The sequence below is a fragment of the Ailuropoda melanoleuca genome, chromosome 19 (genome assembly GCF_002007445.2).
Source record: "Ailuropoda melanoleuca isolate Jingjing chromosome 19, ASM200744v2, whole genome shotgun sequence".
NCBI lineage: Eukaryota > Metazoa > Chordata > Mammalia > Carnivora > Ursidae > Ailuropoda > Ailuropoda melanoleuca.
This window is the reverse complement of record NC_048236.1, coordinates 838,252-858,348: the sequence shown is the minus strand read 5'-3', so window position 1 is coordinate 858,348 and position 20,097 is coordinate 838,252. Positions and strand designations below refer to the sequence as shown.

The following is a 20,097-nucleotide window of genomic DNA, read 5'->3' as shown; positions in this document are numbered from 1 at the left end:
TTACGGATCGAGGACCTATATGCCCAGCCGAACGTGAACTCTCTTCGCTGCAAAGCTGGGGCCGAAGTCGGGCAGTGACGTCACTGGTCGCGTCACGAAGGAGGTGCCTAGACCTGCCTCTGTTCCTCATGGGCGCGTCGACTGGACGCTCTGTTTTTACGTCATTTCCGGAGCACCTGCCTCGGCAGAAAATCGCTTTGGGGGGGATTCACTTAGTGTGGGCGGCCGGAGAACCCTGTGATTCAACTGTTTTCTTCCTGCCACCTTTCTGGCCCGATACCATGGGAGTGACTTGGTAGGCCCGCAAGGGACTTTGTGGGGCGGCGCTTGGGGTCGGGAAGGGCCCTCGGAGCCTGGCGTGTACCGGGGAGGAGGCTCGGGACCAGGGTCCGCGGTCCCCCACGGGCTGAGCGAGATGTCTTCGGAATGTGTGGGTGAGGGAGACACCGTGAGGGCTGCGGATTCTCTGGGCTTGTTTGCTCGAAGATGCTCCCCTTCGTCCTGGAAGGCGGCAGGTGAAAGGTTTTGTCCCAGGAGCCCACCGGTGGCTGTGTACCCCCGCCGCCCTTCCTTTTCCTTCCTTCCCAGGAGGCTATCGGGCTGCCTGGGGTGGAACGTAAGGGTTGGAAGTAGGATGTCCAGACTAGGACCCAATCTGCAGGCGGGGCTAGACGGGGTGCAGGATAGGCAACGAGGAAACCATCTTTTGCTAGGTTTTCTCCTGTCCCTCCCTACAGCCACCTAATGCAGTTAGACCAGCCCGTGTCTGGTTCTGGTGTGGCCATTTTAAGATCTTCCGTCTAGAGGGAGGAAAAAAAGAAGCTGTTTGGAGTTAGATGGGGGTTCAGGCACGTCACCTCTTCAGGATCCGTTTCCTACTATGTTTAATTATGTGGTTGGTCTAGTTTCTATGGACCTTTAATCTCCAACATTATATAAATAGGGTGGGAGAGAAAGGTATGGGCCTAATGCTCTTGGGGGCATGGGTTCCAAAATTCTAGATTTCAGGGTCTTGTTTATTTATTTATTTATTTATTTTTGTTGTGTTTTGAATATTGGTAAGTATTAGCATTTTTCTAGGCAGAGAGGGCTGGAGGCTAGGATATCTGAAGTCAGTGGCTGGAGCCTGTGGGAGCTACTCTTTCTGGTAGCTCAGGTTCTTGTAGGCTTGTCGGTTACTGCACCTTTGTTTTCTGCAGTGGACATCATGAGCCTTTTTTCTAAGTCTTCTGATGTAAGGGGGATATGTGAGGGATGGAATGAAAAGTTTTCAGCATAGAGCCCTGGAACCCTGGAAGCCCGTTCTTTCGGTAGAGGACAGAAAGAGGGAATGGGCTGTCAGTCTGTTGGGACCCTTATCAAGTTTTTCATATTTCTGGGACTTTTGACCCCTGTAACATCAGTTTAGGGATTCTTTATGTTTCTCAGTAAGGCACATCATCTCATTGCTTATGAGGCGTTTTCTGATGGAGAGTAGTGACAATTTTTAGCAACAGCAGGAATCCTATTTTTATATCTTCATGTAGTTGATTGATCATAAAATAATGCAGTGTCTTCCAAAATTCAGTAACGTATGGTTTTTGTATAGCTAGGTGTCACCTGTAGTAGTTATAAATGTCTTCTTTTGAATCTGTTTCTTTTCCTTAAAAACATATTAACAGGCAGCTACGTCTCTAGGGAAGCAATCTAGTATAGTGGATAAGAACACAGACATCTGGGGCGCCTGGGTGGTGCAGTCGTTAAGCGTCTGCCTTCGGCTCAGGGCGTGATCCCAGCGTTCTGGGATTGAGCCCCACATCAGGCTCCTCCGCTGGAAGCCTGCTTCTTCCTCTCTCACTCACCCTGCTTGTGTTCCCTCTCTCGCTGGCTGTTTCTCTCTGTCAAATTAATAAATAAAATTTAAAAAAAAAAAAAAACACAGACATCTAGCCAGCCTGCCTGGCTTCGAATCTTGGCTACACCACACACCAAGCTATGTTACTTGTACTCTTTTGTACTTCAGTTTCCTCATTTGTAGCAAGGAGATAAATAATAGCTCATCTTACAGGGCTGTTGTGAGGATTCAAAGAATTCATTTGTCTAAAGGCTTTTGGACACTGCCTGGCATATAGTTGGTGCCTGATGATTGTTACCTACTACTCTAAAGGGGAAGCCAGTTTCACTTACTGTAGAAGGAGATCTTGAAAATAACATTATTTCATTGCTTTGATTTTATTCTTGTACATACTGTTGCCTCTCATTCCTAAAGATTATAAACTTGAGGCTTGCTTTCTCTTTGATCCTCGGGCTGTTGAGTAGAATTTTCCACATTGACAGAAATGTTCTGTAACACCACTGTCTAATACACTAGCTGCCAGTCACATGTGGCTGTTGGGCCTTTGAAATGTAGGTAGTGCAGCTGAGGAGTTGAGTTTTTAATTTAACTTTCTTTATTAGTTTAAATAGCCACATGTGGCTTGTGACTACCATACTGGATGGCACACAAAGTGTCAGAGAAATGGTAAAAACATACTAACCCCAAATTGAGATTTTCACAATATAGTCAGACCTGAAGGAATCGCAAAGGACAGCCCTTTCTCATATGACTCAGTGTTATGGATTGCTCAGTCTCTGTACCAAGAAAAACCTTCTCTTGAACATTGGCACACATGTCCTGCTTGGGAAGCACTGGTGTGATAGCTGGAAGTTCACTACACTGATGTGAGTGCCCTGAGACCTGTGTTGTAGTTCTTAGTGGAGCTGTCAGGAACTGTGAACCTCTATTTCCTCGTCTTTAAAATGAGAGAAGGGTCAGGGTCGGTGGTCTCTAAGGTAACTTCTAGCCCTGAAGAGCTGTGATTCTGTGGGTAAATGAGTGGCTCAGTGAGTGTACATGTGCCTACGGATACTGATGATTTGGTCCTCTCCCTTCCAGTGTGTCCCAGATGCCTGTGGCTGAGGGCAAGAGTGTCCAGCAGACTGTGGAGCTCCTCACCCGGAAATTGGAGATGCTTGGGGCAGAGAAGCAAGGAACGTTTTGTGTGGATTGTGAGACCTACCACACAGCTGCCTCCACTCTTGGCAGCCAAGGTCAGTGAGATGGGTCTGCAGAATGGCTGGAACCTCGCTTGGAGTTGATTGACATTCATGTTCCTTGAAATGTTTATGAGCTTTTGCTAAGGGTGCTATTCTTTTTTTTTTTTTTTTTAAGATTTTTTTTTTATTTATTTATTCGACAGAGAGAGAGAGACAGCCAGAGAGAGAGGGAACATAGGCAGGGGGAGTGGGAGAGGAAGAAGCAGGCTCCCAGCGGAGGAGCCTGATGTGGGGCTCGATCCCAGAACGCTGGGATCACGCCCTGGGCCAAAGGCAGACGCTTAATGACTGAGCCACCCAGGCGCCCCTAAGGGTGCTATTCTTGAATATGTAGCAGATGGTTCTGAATTCACTAAATCTTGGTCTTTTTCTCTTAGACTGGGCCGATGCTTTAGTCTTTTTGCACTTCGCACTTTTAAAGCTGTGTTTCTCTGGAGATTGGTCACTGGCTTACTGCATCTAATCGTCTGGGTTACTTGTTAAAGGTGCAGAGTCCTGGGGCGCCTGAGTGGCTCAGTTGATCAGGCGTCAGACTCTTGATTTTGGCTCAGGTCATGGTCTCAGGGTCCTGGGATCAAGTCCGTCATTGGGCTCCACGCTCAGTACAACATCTGCTTAGGATTCTCTCTCTCCCTTTCCCTTTACCCTTTCCCCCATTCTTTTTTTTTTTTTTTAAGATTTTATTTATTTATTTGACAGAGATAGAGACAGCCAGCGAGAGAGGGAGCACAAGCATGGGGAGTGGGAGAGGAAGAAGCAGGCTCATAGCAGAGGACCCTGATGTGGGGCTCGATCCCACAACGCCGGGATCACTCCCTGAGCCGAAGGCAGATGCCTAACGGCTGTGCCACCCAGGTGCCCCACCCTTTCCCCCATTCTTGCTCTCTGTCTCTCAAATAAGTAAATAAAGTCTTAAAGAAAAATAGAGATTCAGAGTCCCGGCTCTCCTTACCGTCTTGTGCTGCAAGCCTCATAATTATACTTCACCCAGCTCCCTTTATGACCTTTATGCACTCTTAAGTTTGAAAGACTCCTTTTAGGCCCAGAAGTCTATGATTCTTTCACAGCTTTAGAGTTCTTAGAACTTTGTGCAGAAAGGCTTTCAGATTCCTGCACCTAGCCAGCGGCCTTGAATTCCTCATTGGCATGACCTCAACCACTGGATCAACTTTTGTTTTAAATATATTCTGATGGGCTATGGATGGTGGTGGTAGGGAGGCAAAGAGAATCTTTTTTTTTTTTTTTTCTTTAAATTTTTCTTTAAATTCTTGTTAGTTAACATATAGTGTAATACTGGTTTCAGGAGTAGAATTTAGTGATTCGTCGTTTACGTATAACACCGGGTGCTCTTCCTAACAAGTGCCCTCCTTAATCCCCATCACCCATTTAGCCCCCACCGACCTCCCTCCATCAACCCTCAGTTTGTTCTCAGTTGTTAAGAGTCTTTTATGGTTTGCTTCTCTCTCTCTTTTTTTCCCCCTCCCATATGTTCAACTGTTTTGTTTCTTAAATTCTACAGGAGTGAAATCATATGGTATTTGTCTTTCTCTGACTGACTTACTTCACTTAGCATAATACTCTCTAGTTCTGTCCATGTTGCAAATGGCAAGATTTTTTTGATGGTTGAGTAATATTCCATTATACATCTGTATTGTATATATAGATATATTAGATATATAAATTATATACAAGAGACATTAGATATATAGATAATAGATATGTCTGTATGCGTGTATATCTATCTTTTTCTATATATCTATCCCATATTTTCTTTGTCCATGCATCAGTTGATGGACATTTGGGCCCTTTCCATAATTTGGCTATTGTTGATAATGTTGCTATAAACATCAGGACGCACGTACTCCTTTAAATCTGTATTTTTGTATCCTTTGGAGAAATACCTAGTAGTGCAACTGCTGGGTTGTAGGGTAGTTTCTTCTCTTAAATTCTTGAGAAACCTCCATACTGTTTTCCAGAGTGGCTACACCAGTTTGCATTCCCACCAACAGTGTGAGAGGGTTCCCCTTTCTCCACATCCTTGCCAACATCTGCTGTTTCCTGTGTTAGAGAACCTTTGAATATGAGTTAGAGAACTTGGGTTCTCTTAGTCTTGGCTCTGCAGTAAGTTGACCTAGGACAGTTCCAAAGCACAGTGATTAAGAAGCTAGATCATGGAACCAGAGAACTAAGTTCTGGTCACATACTAACTGCAATTTAGGGAAGTCCCACAACCTATGACCATTTCTGTGCCGGTCATTTACCTATTTCCCCACACCTCCCCTGCAGACATTTGCCAGGCCCCCTTTTAGTCACCTTTGGCCAGTGAGGGGCAACGGGTAAGGTTAGAGGACGGAAGAAAGGGAGAGCACAGGTTTTCCTCCTCTCCTGCTTTGGGTGTGTCTCCGGCTGGACTGTTTCTTCCTTGGTTTTAACTCCTGTTGGGTGGCCCTTGTGCCTGGCTCTAATGACAGCACATCCTCTTTTTCCTTCCAGCCTTAGGGGTGGTAGTAAGTAGCTCCCTGTGCTTCTAATATTTGGGCGGCCTCACCATTTGTTTGGTTTTTTGGTTTTTCCAACACTGGTATTTCGTTCCCTGTATTAAATCCCCTACGGGGTCTGTTTCTTTGTCTTCCCAGGACAGTTTTGTCATTTGTAAAATGAAAACATCATAGTACTGACCCTCTAGTGTTGTGCTAATTAAATAAGTGACTATGTGCAAAGCACTTAGAACTGAGGTTGTCACGTAGTATTTAATAAGTAAGAGCTCTACTGAGTTTCATCATCAGTAAAATCACAGTGTCACCACTAGTTTTGCCTTCAATATGAAGGATATAGGAATCAAAAGAGATAACAGTTATGAACGCATTTGGAAAACAAAGCATTTGTGCACATTTGTAAGATGGCATACCATGCCTGTGAAACTACCTGTTGTAGGCGCCATTTTCCAGATCGGACCTTTACTTTTTAAGGAGCTACAGTCTAGTTGGGGAGAGGACACATTCGCAGCACACGGTGGGGTGGGATGGAAGGAGCAGTAAACTTGAGGTCAGAAGGCCTGGATTGGAGTTCCAGTTGTGCCCCTTACTGCCTCTGTGCCTTTGCATGACCACAGGTTCTCACGGGGACCAGCATTGACATCACCCAGAGAGCCCATGGACAGATAGCTGGGCCCCTCCCAGACTTTTCCACTCAGTAGGTATGGCCTGGGGCAGAGAATCCGCGTTCAACAAGTGCCCAGGTGGTGGTGGTGCTGCTGCTGCTGGTCCAGAACCCTATAAGCTTCATTTTCCTTGTCTGTAAAAAGGGGACAGTAACGCTGGTTCTGCTTGCTTCACAGGTTTGTACTGATACAAAGATACTTTTTTTTTTTTTAAAGATTTTATTTATTTATTTGCGAGAGAGAGAAAGCACAAGCTGGGGGAGAGGAAGAGGCAGAAGGAGAGGGAGAAGCAGACTCCCCACTGAGAAGGGAGCTTGATGCGGGGCTCTATCCCAGGACCCGGAGATCACAACCCAAGCCAAAAGCAGACATTTAGCCAAATCAGCCACCCAGGCGCCCCCAAAGATACTGTATTTTGATTTAAAAAAATACTGTTGTCTATAAACAATTGGCAGTGCCATCTTCATTTTAAAAAACCTTAGTTGACTTTCAAAATATTTTCAAGACAGTAAGAATACTTACAGACTCCTGTAGGATGAATTAAATAATTACAGTGAGTTTGCATAAGAACAGAATGACTGATCAGTTTTGGATTTTTTTTCTTTTTTTTGAGGGTTGAAATATTTTGCACTGGGCTTAGCAGGAGGTGAAAGGTCTCCATTGGCAGCAAGCGGTCAGGAGGGATGTAGGGGGAGGTTGGCGCGGAACCTGTTGAGTTCGGGAAGTGGCAGCAGAGCAGAGGCCTGTGTAGAGGTCTCTCAGCCCTATCTCCTCTTTTCCACTGTTAATCTCTCATCCTCGCCTAGAATATCTTTTCTTCTCTGTGTGGCTGAACCCTACCCTCTCTTTGTATCATAGTTCAGGTCCTGTTTTCTCCATGAACATTTTTCCTGCTGACTCTTGCCCACTTTGATCTCTTTCTGCTCTGGTCTTTTCTTCCTTCCAAGAAGACTTGTGGTCTATCCATGTAAGCACTTTGCTCCTACTGTTTCTTTAAAAGTTTTTCACCTGTCTTTATTTATTTATTTATTTTTAAAGATTTTATTTATTTATTTGACAGAGATAGAGACAGCCAGCGAGAGAGGGAACATAAGCAGGGGGAGTGGGAGAGGAAGAAGCAGGCCCATAGCAGAGGAGCCTGATGTGGGGCTCGATCCCATAACACCGGGATCACGCCCTGAGCCGAAGGCAGACGCTTAACCGCTGTGCCACCCAGGCGCCCCTGTCTTTATTTATTTTTAAAAATATTTTTCTTTATTTATTTGAGAGCGAGAGAGAAAGAGCAGTGGGGAGGGGCAGAGGGGGGTGGAGAGAGAGAGAGAGAGAAGCAGACTCCCACCTGAGCAGGAAGTCCGACATGGGGCTCGATCCTAGGACCCGGAGATCATGACCTGAGCCGAAGGAAGATACTTAACCCACTGAGCCACCCAGGCGCCCCTCACCTGTCTTTAATGAGAGCGTCGGCTTACTGAGGCCAGGTGCTATAAGTCCTCTACTTGAATGCCTCTTAAACCCTAGCACAATGTTGGGGATAGTCAAGTATTTAAGATTTTATAGTTAAGTCTTTTTTTTTTTTTTAAGATTTTATTTATTTATTTGACAGAGAGAGACAGCCATCGAGAGGGAACACAAGCAGGGGGAGTGGGAGAGGAAGAAGCAGGCTCCCAGTGGAGCAGGGAGCCGGATGCGGAGCAGGGAGCCCAATGCGGGGCTGGATCCCAGGACCCTGGGATCACGCCCTGAGCCGAAGGCAGACGCTTAACGATTGATCCACTCAGGCGCCTCTGTAGTTAAGTCTTAGTAAATACTTGGGATTGTGGTAGTTCAGCCATTAATTCTTGTAGTGTATGAGAGGGGGATCTTGCTTTCCATTTTCAGTTAACCAAATATATGTAGCCTGCTTTCTTGCAGAAAATCTCTAGTAGTAATCAATGAGAAAATTCATTTCTGGGGCACCTGGGTGGCTCAGATGGTTAAGCACCTGCCTTTGGCTCTGGTCATGCTCTCCAGGTCCTGGGATGGAGCCCTGTGTCGGGCTCCCTGCTCAGTGGGGAGTCTGCTTCTCCCTCTCCCTCTGCCTCTCCCCCTGCTCATGTTCTCTTTATGTCTCTCTGTCTCAAATGAATAAATAAAATCTTTGAAAAGAAAAAAGAAGAAAAGAAAATTCATTTTTCAGTGACTGGAAGGGGTAGACTGGGGCTTGAAACCAGACCTTCTGAATTCAGATCCTGAATTCATTCTTCAGATGTGCTAATTGCTTCCCAAGTCAGCTGATTCATTAAAGTACTCCAAGGGTTTGGGCACCTGGGTGGCTCAGTTGGTTAAGCGTCTGCCTTTGCCTCAGGTCATGATCCCAGGGTCCTGGGGTTGAGTCCCAAGTCGGGCTCCCTGCTCAGTGGGGAGTCTGCTTCTCCCTCTACCCCTCTACCCCTCCCCCCTGGTCGTGTGCTCTCTCTCTTTCTCTCTCTCTCTCTAATAAATAAAATCTCTTTTTTGTGCTCCTCATGTTTTCTGCAGAGCAGGTTTTTACCACATGCTGTCTTGCCTGCCGTTCTTCTCCCTTCCTCTTTGGAAAAGACTGTTAGTGAGGAAACTCCCCTCCCCACACCCCCAAGATGGCTGAGGTAATGGCAGATTGCCATCTGGCCCTGTTCCGAGACTTTGACTCTCTTCCGGGGTTCTCAGACAGAGATCTGGCTGCTGATCGGCTCTCTGTCCCTGCAGGTCAGGCCGGGAAGCTGATGTACGTGATGCACAACTCAGAGTACCCTTTGAGCTGCTTTGCCCTCTTCGAGAACGGCCCGTGGCTTATTGCTGACACCAACTTTGATGTGCTCATGGTGAAGCTCAAGGGCTTTTTCCAGAGTGCCAAGGCCAGCAAGATTGAGACCCGGGGTACCCGTTACCAGTACTGTGACTTCCTTGTGAAGGTGGGCACAGTCACCATGGGGCCCAGCGCCCGAGGCATCTCCGTAGAGGTAAGACCTGGGGGAAACAGGAGCAGTGTGTGCTGAGGGGCTGCTCAGCAGAGGGCTCTGCAGATTTCCACACCCTTCTGAATGCAAACAGCTGTTTATGCTTTCCTGATCCCTGTCTCCAGGGCGTGTGTGCTCCCCGTCCCTACATCTTTTACCCTTTCTTTAATTATTCAGGCTCTGGCCCAGGGTGGGATTGGGAAGCTGGGGTCACAACAGGTAGAAAGCTTAGGAAGGCTGGCTTGCTGGAGGAGGGAAGGCATGGTCAGGGGAGGCAGGTGAATTGTGATGTGGAGGGACTGGTCCCCCATCACAAGGACGGGAGCAGACCTGGGCAACTTTTTGTGCAGGTAACTTTTGGGAGGTGGGCCCCAAATCATGTGTCTACGTACCTTTCCAGAGTACACCTTAAGATAGGTCTCAAAGGTTGTGTAGCAAGATGAGTTTTTCCTTTTGACGTGCTGTCGACTTCTGTCATGGTGTAAAGAGGTATGTGTGGTGACTTCATCTCTGAGATATATGTTGGAAACCACAAAGAGGGAGTGTGGCAATAGCTGGCTTTAGGACCAATGAAATTCCTCAGTCTCCCATCTGCCCAGTACTGTGTGAGATTAAAAAAAAAACAACAAAAAAAAAACAGGTGAGCTACAGGTTTTTTGAAACCTTTTGAAAACATGTGATTTATTTATTTATTTATTTTAAAGATTTTATTTATTTATTCGACAGAGACAGAGACAGCCAGCGAGAGAGGGAACATAAGCAGGGGGAGTGGGAGAGGAAGAAGCAGGCTCATAGCGGAGGAGCCTGATGTGGGGCTCCATCCCGCAACGCCGGGATCACGCCCTGAGCCGAAGGCAGACGCCTAACCGCTGTGCCACCCAGGCGCCCTGAAAACGTGTGATTTAGTAAGCGAGCGAAGCTGAAACACACGGACTGTTTTTGAAGTTAGTCTTTAAGACATTCTCAGGCACAGAATGCTCTGGGAATTCAGGCCAATGAGAGCACTGCTGACTTTGAGGATTGGGATGCTTTCTTCAGGAGTAGCATGTAAAGAGGGACTTGAATGTAGAGATGTGGGAATAGATAAGGCCCACAAAGCTTTCCAGGTAGAGAAAGGGCCTTAGTGGGAATTATAGCTCTGAAACTCCAGAGACCTCTGGGACCGAGGTTTCCTGGCCCCTTTTGGCTTGTGATACACTGCATTTGCTGAGACCTACTGGGAACCCGCTGTCTGCTTATTCTTCGTATTTCCAGCTTTATAGTACAAATGCATCCCAGCTCTTTCTTTACATGTTTCTCCTTATAGTTACAAATTATTTTTCCTGCCGTCTTTCCAGTGAAAAACTAGGAGAAAGGAATGAGAAAGTCTAGGATATATTTCCTGTGGCCCCTGCCACACTGGTGGGAGATTACTTCTTAGGGTCAGGTGGGGTCTATTGTGGGGGTGATGTTTGGTCTTAAACAGACTTAAGAGCATGTGGTCTCCTTTGCCGCCGTGGCCGGACACACACACAGAGATACATACACACTCTTACTTTCTCTTGTTCTTCATTTTCTCCCAGAATTTTCCTGAGCTCTCCTTGGGATCTTCATGCAGCATAGCAGGGACTGTACAGTTCTGAGATCATCAAAAGGGGCCTATATCTGTCTCTGGGTCTTGTGGGTTGGGGCGGTGGGTTGATAACTCCCAAGATGAGAATGTCAGAGATGCCTAAAGGGAATGATGCTGGGTATGTGGAATCCCCGGTGTTTGGGTTGAGTATTTTCCTGTGGAGCAACACTGTGTTAGTAGGTGTGTGTCTTTGGCTTGGGGTTGGAGAAAATGGGAGCAGGGGGCAAGAGGTGCAAGAGAATCAGAAGACCTTGTCCTTGCCCTAACTCACCCTTGTTCTTGGTTCTTTTGGTCCCCAGGTGGAGTATGGCCCCTGTGTGGTAGCTAGCGACTGCTGGAGCCTGCTGCTTGAGTTCCTACAGAGTTTTCTAGGCAGCCACACACCAGGGGCTCCCTCAGTGTTTGGGAACAGACACGATGCCGTCTATGGCCCGGCAGATACCATGATCCAATACATGGAACTCTTCAATAAGATCCGCAAGCAGCAGCAGGTGCCGGTGGCTGGGATTCGTTAGTGACTGGCAGCTGCCCGGCTGAGCTCTGTCACCAGGGGGACTGCACAGGAAGAGCAGGTGCTGCACCCTGAGGCCCCTGGACCCCAGAAACCAGGGGCAGACCACGGAGGCTTCTCTCCCTCTTTCCAGCTGTGACTTTTGTTCTGGGGATCTGGACTCCCCTCCCCTGACCCTCACACACAGCCCCCCAGCAGCTGCTTCACCCTACGCCTTACTGGACTTGGCCTGTTCTCAAGAATGATAATTATGAAGAGTGGAGAAGTGTGGAGATTTCCTGCTTTAGGGAAAAAAGGTAGGACAGGGCTGTCCCTGCCTAGTGTTGGTGGGAAAGCAGTCTGTATTTCCAGCTATTGAGGATTTGGCCTAGGTCCGCAGTGGTTGGGCTGGGCTGGGCTATAATAAAAGCCTCTTCCTCTACCCCAGGGATGCAGTTGGGCCTCTCCTGGAGAAGGAGTAGGAGGCATAACTTGGTGTGATGGCTATCATTTCCTGACCTGTTTGCTTAAGTGAACTGTGAGATGACTTTTCTAGGCTGTTGCCAGAGTCCTTTGGAGTCTCCCTCTGGCATCTTTCCATTCTTTTGTGAATGAGGTTAAGCCACAGGCTAAGCTGCTGTAACAAAGAGAACCTAAAGTACAGTGGCTCCTGGTAGAAGTTCATTCTTCTCTGTTCTAACAGTACAAATGTAATCAGATGGTCTGGGGCAGATTTAACTGTACAAGGTCACCAGGACCTCGGTTTCCTTCTGTCTTGTTCAGCCAACCCTGGGGTGTTGACCTTGCCCTCAAGGTCAAAGCAGACTCATCAGCTCCTTGTCTACAATACATTGGGGAAAGAGAGAGCAAAGCAGTTTCTTTTTAAAGAATATGACCTGGAGTCACTCAAATCAGTGTGACTGTACTTTGCTGAAAGGGATGCTGGGACATAGAGCCTCTTACTTAGGTGGCCATGTGTCCAGTTAAAACTCAAGGGCTTCTGTGACTAAAAGACGGAGAAAATGGATGTGGGGGCCCAGTCAGAGGCCTCTGCTACATGGAGCTCAATGGATGTGCCCAGGAGGGCCCTTGGTTGTTATTTTGCAGAGTACACCCCTGGAGCGAAGCCATTTGTTTGTGAATTGCATTGGAATAGGGCAGGTGTCAGAGCCCCTTATGAGTTTCACTGGCTTAATCACACTGGGCAGTCAGTTCCGCACCCCTTGCCTAAGGTTTCACGGCTTCCTGAGCTCTTTGTCCTCATCTCATTTGAGCCTCTAAGCTGCTCCTTGGACTTATATCACCTGCTCACCCAGCTCCAGCTGCAGAAATGTTCCGTCGGGCTAACATTGATATGTACAGGCAGGGATGGTCTGAGGAAAGATGTTAATGTACTTTATTACAGAGCTGTCCTCAAGGATACCATCCCTTACTGAAGGTACCTCAGAGAAATTAGTTTCAGATCCAACGCCTCTGCAACAGGAATCAGGAGGCAGTCCTGTTTCCTTTGTAGCTTTGGCTGGCTGGAAGCTCAGTTTAACTCTGTAACTGCAGGAATCTGCCAGCTACATTTTTTGTTCTCCTTTGCCCCTGGCTTTTTTGTTTGGTTCTTTATTTTGTTTTTGCTTTTTTAAATTGAGGTGTGTTTTAGATGTCATTTACAGACAATAAAATGCGTAGATCATACGTTTTTGGCCTTCTGATTTATATTTGCTCTCTTCCAGCTTTATCTGTTTGTATTTTTCTGTGGGCTCCCTGAACTCTTTTGTGAGATGAGACAGCATATTGAATATAATGTATTCTTGAAAATATACACAGAGTGTGGTAAATATAACTCTAGACGTATGCATTTTAGGGAGGGGTTCTGTTCTTTAAAAACTAAAGAGTATAAACTCCCTAACTGCAGTTTGCCTTTCAGACACAATCTTGGCTCATACATTTCCAGCATTCTTCACTTTTGTTCTTTCCCTTATTTCAAACACACATTTAACCAGCATTAAGTCCAGTGGACACCAGATCAGGATTTATGAACTGCCACTTTGGGTATTTCTGTCCACCTTTGTCCTTTGCGTCAATTGAAGAAAGTTTATCCCTAAAAAAGGCAGGTAATGCAATACATTTCTTCATTTAACAAATACGGCTCCTCTAGCAAATTGCCAAAACTGAACTGGTAACTAGTGGGAAGGGTCCAGATGTCATCTAGCTTTTGTGTGCAAGTTGGAATGGGACTTTCAAGAGGTGTTTAGGATTGTCAGTGTATCATTTTTGAAAGTTGAGGTTGAATGAAGGCTTAGGAGCATTGGTATAAATTTAAGGAAAAGAGAGCATGGTGATCCTCATTTTATAAATGAAAACTTGAACGTGGCTAGTTAATGGAGAGGGTATATGTTTGGGTTTAAATCTTTTTTTTTTTCTTCTCTGCTGGACTTGCCTTCCTACATCTCCTTCCTTTGCTTCCAGACGCTTCCCCCCTCTTCCCATCTGTAGCCACCCCTACAGAGCAGAAACTGGGGAATGTCTAAGACCCTGCTAACATGTCACCGTGGTGGGTACCTTTGTCAGAGACACATAGAAGTCTGCCAGCGTTGACTGTCAGAGCTCTGCAGGGCAGCTGTAGGACTCATCTAGTCCCCCTTTACTGGGAGATGGGGAGGTGGGGGCTCCCACAGAGGTCATGCTGAGAGAGGAGGCTGCAGTTGGGACCAAACTTCACGGCTTCCTGGCTATCAGCATGTGTCTAAGTGTGGCACCTGGGCTGCAGTGCCAGGTGATTTTAGGTGGAATGTGGAAAACACTTCTATATTAGTACTTGTATCTCATTCTAATGTATATTAGAAAAAAGCAGAACTAGCACTTTATTCCTTAGGATGAGGGTAAGTTTTTAAGAAGGAGTCCGTTTACAAGAACTAGTAAGTTCTTGCACCCATGATACCTGCAGATGGCAAAATCTTGGATGGCAGAAGACACATGCTGGGGTTTGGGGAACACCTGTGTCTAGCCCAGCACTTGTATCCATTCCTGTGGTGCCTGCTCTGGTTGTGCTTTTCTCCTGTCTGCTGTGCTGTTTTAATTCTCTGTACTCCTGTTCCCAGCATGCCTTCTGTTTGCTTGCCTCAGATCTTGAGTACCAAGTGGTCAATCACATTTCCCCCGCCCTCTCTTGGTGTCCCTGCTACTCGGAAGGAATACCTAGAGACTGACCACTCCTCTCCACCACCGGATCAGCCCCAACCCAGTGTGCCCAGTATTCATTCATGAGGCTTCAGGATGAGGTAATAAAAGTATTCTTTCCAAATCCTGGATGATAAAGGAGAGCAGTTAGAAGTTCCCGCCTACACATGCCCTCCAGTGTCAAGAGTTGAGACTCTGAGAACATAGAGAGGGCGATAGGCTGAACATTTTGAAGATGTGAATACGGTAGATCTGGGGCCAGGAAGGACTCATGGGTGGCCTGTCTCCACGTGCATACCTGTAGTTCCCAGTGTTGTCTTTCCCTCGCCACAGCCTCCCTCTCTGTATCTGCCACTGTCTGGGCCCCTTGGGCTGCAGGCCCCAGTCACAAGTGCCACGTGGTAGGGCTGAGATCAGTTGTATTACAAGTTTGGTCCTCTCCTGGGGGTTGGTGCCCTTGGACTTTGAGCAGTCTCTTCTTGGGGATGGACTGTTCCCCAAGGTGAGTTTCTGCCACTGTGCAGAGCATTCCAAAATCAGTCTCTTGGGTTACCAGGGACCCTTTAGGTCCCCTCGTTTGACCATGATTCAGGACTCAGGTCTTTTACATCATCCCTCGCAGAGATCATGCAGCCTTGACTTGGCCTCATCTAGGGAAATCCCTTCTGTGTGTATTTCATTGCTTTTCTCAATAACTGAGACAAATGCAAAATAAGACAGAACATACTTGTCCTTTCCCTCCCAGATCCTGGAGACTGTGTTGTCCTTCATGAGGGAGTTTCTCCTTAGTGGGTGCTGGAGTGTGAGCAGATGATGGCTCTAAAGTAGCGGTTCTAACTTACTGCAGCCTAACCCCCGAGGGGAGCCCCGAGAGGACCAAGGTGCCTTGAAGTCTTCGTGTGTATGCGTGTGTTTTGTGTGTGTGTGTAGTTTTGGGGGAATAGGACCTATAAGAGTTCATTAGAGTATCTCAAAGATCTGTGATCTAAAAAAAGGTCTCTAAAAGAACAGATCCTGAAGGGAAACAGCAGGAAGGCAAAGGTAAAGCAGATGTGAAATTCAGCCTACTGGCTTCTCACATGCAAGACCTTCCCCTGCCACTCAGAACCCTTCTCTGAGGCCTTATCCAGGGATTTTCCTCCTTCATTTCCTAGTCCTTCAGGCCTTTTGGTCAGTTTCTGGGAAGCGGGACTGTTTTCCTGCTCTTACCTTTCCTGTTGGTTCCCCCTTCTTCTGTCTCTACACACACATGCACGCAACTTTTTATAAATGGAACTTGGCATAATGAGTATGTTTTCGTTGTTCAGAATGATGTCATTGATGAGGCCGAGAAGTAATTCTTCTCCTCTGTGATGAAATTAGCAATTTAAAAAAAATTCTTGAAACTATGAGGGCAAAGATTCCTAATTCTCTTGCATTCTCAGTTTTATTTGCCATCACATTCCTGCCCCAACAGATGGCATAGACCTGTTTTTAAGGTTAATACGAATTCTGCCGAAATTTCTTTGGAGGCTTTAAAAAAGAATTTAGGGATGCCTGGGTGGCAGTCGGTGAAGTGTCTGCCTTTGGCTCAGGTCATGATTCCAGGGTCCTAGGATAGAGTCCCACATTGGGCTCCTTGTTCAGCAGGGAGCCTGTCTCTCCCTCTGCCTGCTGCTCCCCTGCTTGTGCTCATTCTCTCTCTCCCTCTCTCTCTCTGACAAATAGATAAATAAATAAGATCTTAAAAAAAACAAAAAACCCAAAAAATTTAGGGAATGCATTTATATATCCTAGATTGTCCCAAAGGCAGAATTCAGTATTGGAAATCTGTCACGTAGGAAGGGCAAAGCTAGGGATGTGGAGGTGACAGGTATTCCAAGGCAACTACTAAATGAGAGAGAACACTGCTTTAGGAGATGGGTGGCTGGGTGCTGGCCATAGTACTGTCCTGAACTTGCCAGGTAACTTAAGTCGTGTTGGCCTTTGTGGGTCTCATCTGTAAAGTGGGAATCAATGATGCCACTTTCCATGTTTCATAGGCTTGTTGAGGGGCTCAAGGGAGAATAAATGTCAAAAGCTTTATAGGCAAGGAGATGCCCTCTCTGCTCTTGCTTCTTTTTAATGGTGCTGAAGGTACTGGTGGTTGGTTAGGATGTTTAAGCTGGGATGTTATGGGGGCGCCTGGCTGGCTCAGTTGGAAGAGCATGAGACTCTTGATCTCAGGGTTATGAGTTCGAGCCCTATGCTGGGGGTAGAGATTACTTAAAATCTATAAAGAAGCTATGGGGTCATACTGCTTGGTGGCAGGTTAAAATTCTCCCCCAGGTTAAAATTCTCCCCCAGTGGAAAGAATGCAATTGTAATAGAGAATGAGCAGTGAGGGTGGGTCCCAAGAAGGCAAACACTAGTACAGGTATATTTTTTAACCAGATCAGTGAGCACAGTTATGTGGCACATCTCTGGAGCATGGAGCTCTGTTTTTTAATATTTACCTACAGTGATAAGATTTTTACTTGTTCTACAACCTGAAGGGAAAGAGGCTCTGCTTTCAAACAAAATAAAACAAATTGGGATAGAATTCACTATATCTTCTTTGTGGAAAATACCCATCCCTGTTTCCCCTCATCTCCCAGGCCTCAGTTGTGCCTGTCTCTGAACTGTGTGTGGTGCCGTGTGTATTGTGATCACGCTCGTTACCAGTTGTGTCTTTAAAGGACGCTCAGTGTTGGATTCTATTTTCCATTCCTTGTTGATGAACCACGGAAGCTCTTAACTCTGAAACTAAGACCTTTGTGTTAACTGTGCTTCATAGCCTTCTTGTATTTGAATTCTCTTTCCATCTAATACACAATTCTCAAACTCTTTAGTCTCGGGACTCCTTGATGCTTTTAAAAGTTCCACAGAGCTTTTTGTTTATGAAGGTTATATCTGTTGGTATTTGTCTTATTAAAACTTATGAGGAAAAAAAAAGTACTCATTTAAAGATAAAATAAATCCATCACATGCTAACATGAATATTTTAATGAAAAAGAACCTTTTTTTCCAGCAAAAAACTTATATGAGTGACATTGTTTTATATCTTTGCAAATCTCTTGAACGTCTGGCATAATCGAAGACAGTGGATTCTCATATCTGCTTCTTAATTTAGTCTATTAAGATTTGTCATTTTGGTTAAAGAATGTGAATCCAGCCTCACAGATGTGTAGTTGGAAAAGGGAAGGAGTGTATTAATCTTTTCACATAATTGTGGATATTGTCTGATACTACATCACAACTCTGCTGTTAGTTGCAGTGTGGAATCTCAAATTCTATCAGTGAACATTTATATAATAACATTCATTGGTTTATTTTGTACTTTGAAGGAATCTTGTACTGATACCTGATTTTGTAGCATCAGGCATTGGTCGTTTGGAAAACGTTGCAGATCTTTTAGGTGTTGACACATTTCGTTATACAAGATTTAAAAAAATCATATTTGTTAACATCACCACCATTCTCATCAGAAAAGCCCTGGGAGGCTATTAAGTTCACAGCAGCGGATACAGGTTTGCAAAAATTTGAAGTTTGTTTGAGAGCTAGAGTTTGATCATTGCTAACAAGTGTTGTCAGGCTCACTTTATCTTTGAGAAAATATCTGTCAGACACCCAAAGCTGACAAAATGTAGTTTATCTGTTAGCTCTTGTCTGTAAAAATGGTGTTCCAGGAAGAAAGTTACTAATTCAGCTCAAAATGCAGAGAAATTGCACAAGTGCTTTTCCTCAAGAAAAAGATGGTACTTAGGAATAGAGGCGCTTTATGCAGATATCCATTTTAATCACGTAGAATGGTACTGAAAAGATGGGCACTTAAAAAAACAAATAATTTTTAGTATTTCATCAAAGACTTCTAAAGTGTTATTTTTTTCTATGAGTGGGTGGCAGTGAAGACTACTTTGACAGGTAGCACAGATGAATGCTAGTGCCTTGATATGTGCTAAGGCAGCAGTAATTTTACCCATTGTTACTTTTTGTATCATCAGTGCAAATGTCATCACTGTGACAAAAGCAAATGTCTTATTATGATGAAAACAGTTTTGATCTCAGGGACCTTGTGAAAGAGTGTCAGGGCTTCCCAGGCCACACTTTGAGAACCACTGATCGAATACATGCTCAAGGCACTGAGAATCTTTTCCCTCTAGATTGCTATCCTGAGAACACTCCTTCCTTCAGAAGTCTTAAGTAGCTCCAAAACCCGTCACTCAATAACAGCACCTATGATTTGTCAGGCACTTTGCTAAGGAATTAACATTGAAAAAGATACAATCTTGAATCTCCAATAATTTTGGAGGGGATTTGGGGAGTAAGAGGAGAAAATTGATAATAAAGGAGTTAAAATGTAAGGTGAGATTTTTAAAAAGAATTAAAGGTGATAACACAATAAAGGGAATGCTAAATTTTAGACCCTGCTTTGACCTCTTGAACCACATGGCAAATCCTCACCAAATGAATCAGATCGCTGGGTCATTTCCTTCCATCATCAAACCTCTTAAAAATGTCCAGGTTAATTACCTTTAGACATGTTCTCACACTTAAGTACGCTTGGCTGCAGGCATTGTAGTTTCATGCTTGTAAGTGCACTCGCTGTTTCTCCCTTCTAATTTTGTTGTTTAGCTTTTGTGCTTCTCTGTTTCATATTGACAAGCCTTGAGCCAGTGTAGCTGTTAACCCATATGTTTCTTTTCTTTGTCTTTCTGTTTACATGTAAGCGTTTACCTGCTGTAGCCATGTGTTGGGTGATGTAACAGTGTTGTTCTGTTATTTGTAACTTGGGGGGGTAACGTCACCTTCCGCAAGTTATGTCAGAACAATGCAGCCTCAGGAGGAACCCTTTTCTGGGGCAGAAGAGAGTAGTAGAAATAGCCGCCGTTGTTTCCCTGTGGTTTCCATCTCTACGCTCTGCTGGACTTCTTAAAGTTTTTGGCTGTGAACCTCTTCCTTGGGGGGGATTTCCATAAAACAGCTGGGTCCCGCCTGGGTCATCAGTGGCAAAAGTCAGACACGTGCTCACCCGTCTGGTAGTCAGTAGTAACTTTTGCAAACGCTGCCTCAGGAAACCCCAGGGTTAGGAGGCTGCTTCTTTTGGAACGACACAGTTAATAATCGCTTAAGTTTTTTAACAGAACAAAACAAAAGCATAGACCGAATAGTGAGAAAGGCTTTCCCCCTTGGCAGTGGGGAGAGATGTTAAAGGAGCTCCAAAAAGTGTGCGGGGAACCAGTGTAGATAGAATTCCTTTACTGTACCGCGGGCCTAAGTGCTGGGGAGAAGGGGGCGGAGATGGGCTGGGAGAGTCTGGCCCTTTAAGGAGGAGGGACAGCCTTAAGACTCTGTACCTTTAAGAGTCTCTTTGTTCTGGAAACCTCCTTATTTACCCTCCTGTGCTTCAACCAAACTTCGACCCGCGATTCACAACGCCCCTCTACGCCACCGCCCCTTACGCCAGGCTCAAATCGGTCGCACGTTTGTGGCTAACCCTAAACTTTGCGCCCCTGGCGCGAACCCTCGGAGAGGCAGTCTGTGCCGGGGTCGGGGCCGAGCGCTGCGCCGTTGGCGCAATGCGGGGCCCGGGGGGCGGGGCTCCGGCGGGCGGGCC

The 20,097-nt window shown here is 45.8% G+C and overlaps 1 protein-coding gene across 5 annotated transcripts in view; it reads left to right on the top strand.

The window, feature by feature from the left end:
- Window positions 1–117: 117 nt before the first annotated feature.
- Window positions 118–20,097, top strand: part of MED20 (mediator complex subunit 20) — a 43,914-nt gene continuing 23,934 nt past the window's right edge. Inside the window, exons 1-6 of one of the 5 annotated variants that reach the window (XM_034648115.1) lie at window positions 118–295; window positions 2,915–3,069; window positions 6,188–6,412; window positions 8,758–8,859; window positions 8,960–9,213; window positions 11,122–12,998. In XM_034648115.1, coding sequence (XP_034504006.1) covers window positions 8,977–9,213; window positions 11,122–11,337 — 453 coding nt within the window. In that variant the 5' untranslated portion in view covers window positions 118–295; window positions 2,915–3,069; window positions 6,188–6,412; window positions 8,758–8,859; window positions 8,960–8,976 and the 3' untranslated portion in view covers window positions 11,338–12,998. Of the gene's footprint in view, window positions 296–2,914; window positions 3,070–6,187; window positions 6,413–8,752; window positions 8,860–8,959; window positions 9,214–11,121; window positions 12,999–20,097 lie in introns of those variants that run through there. The other 4 variants (XM_034648114.1, XM_034648116.1, XR_004622076.1 and 1 more) reach the window with 4 other exon arrangements.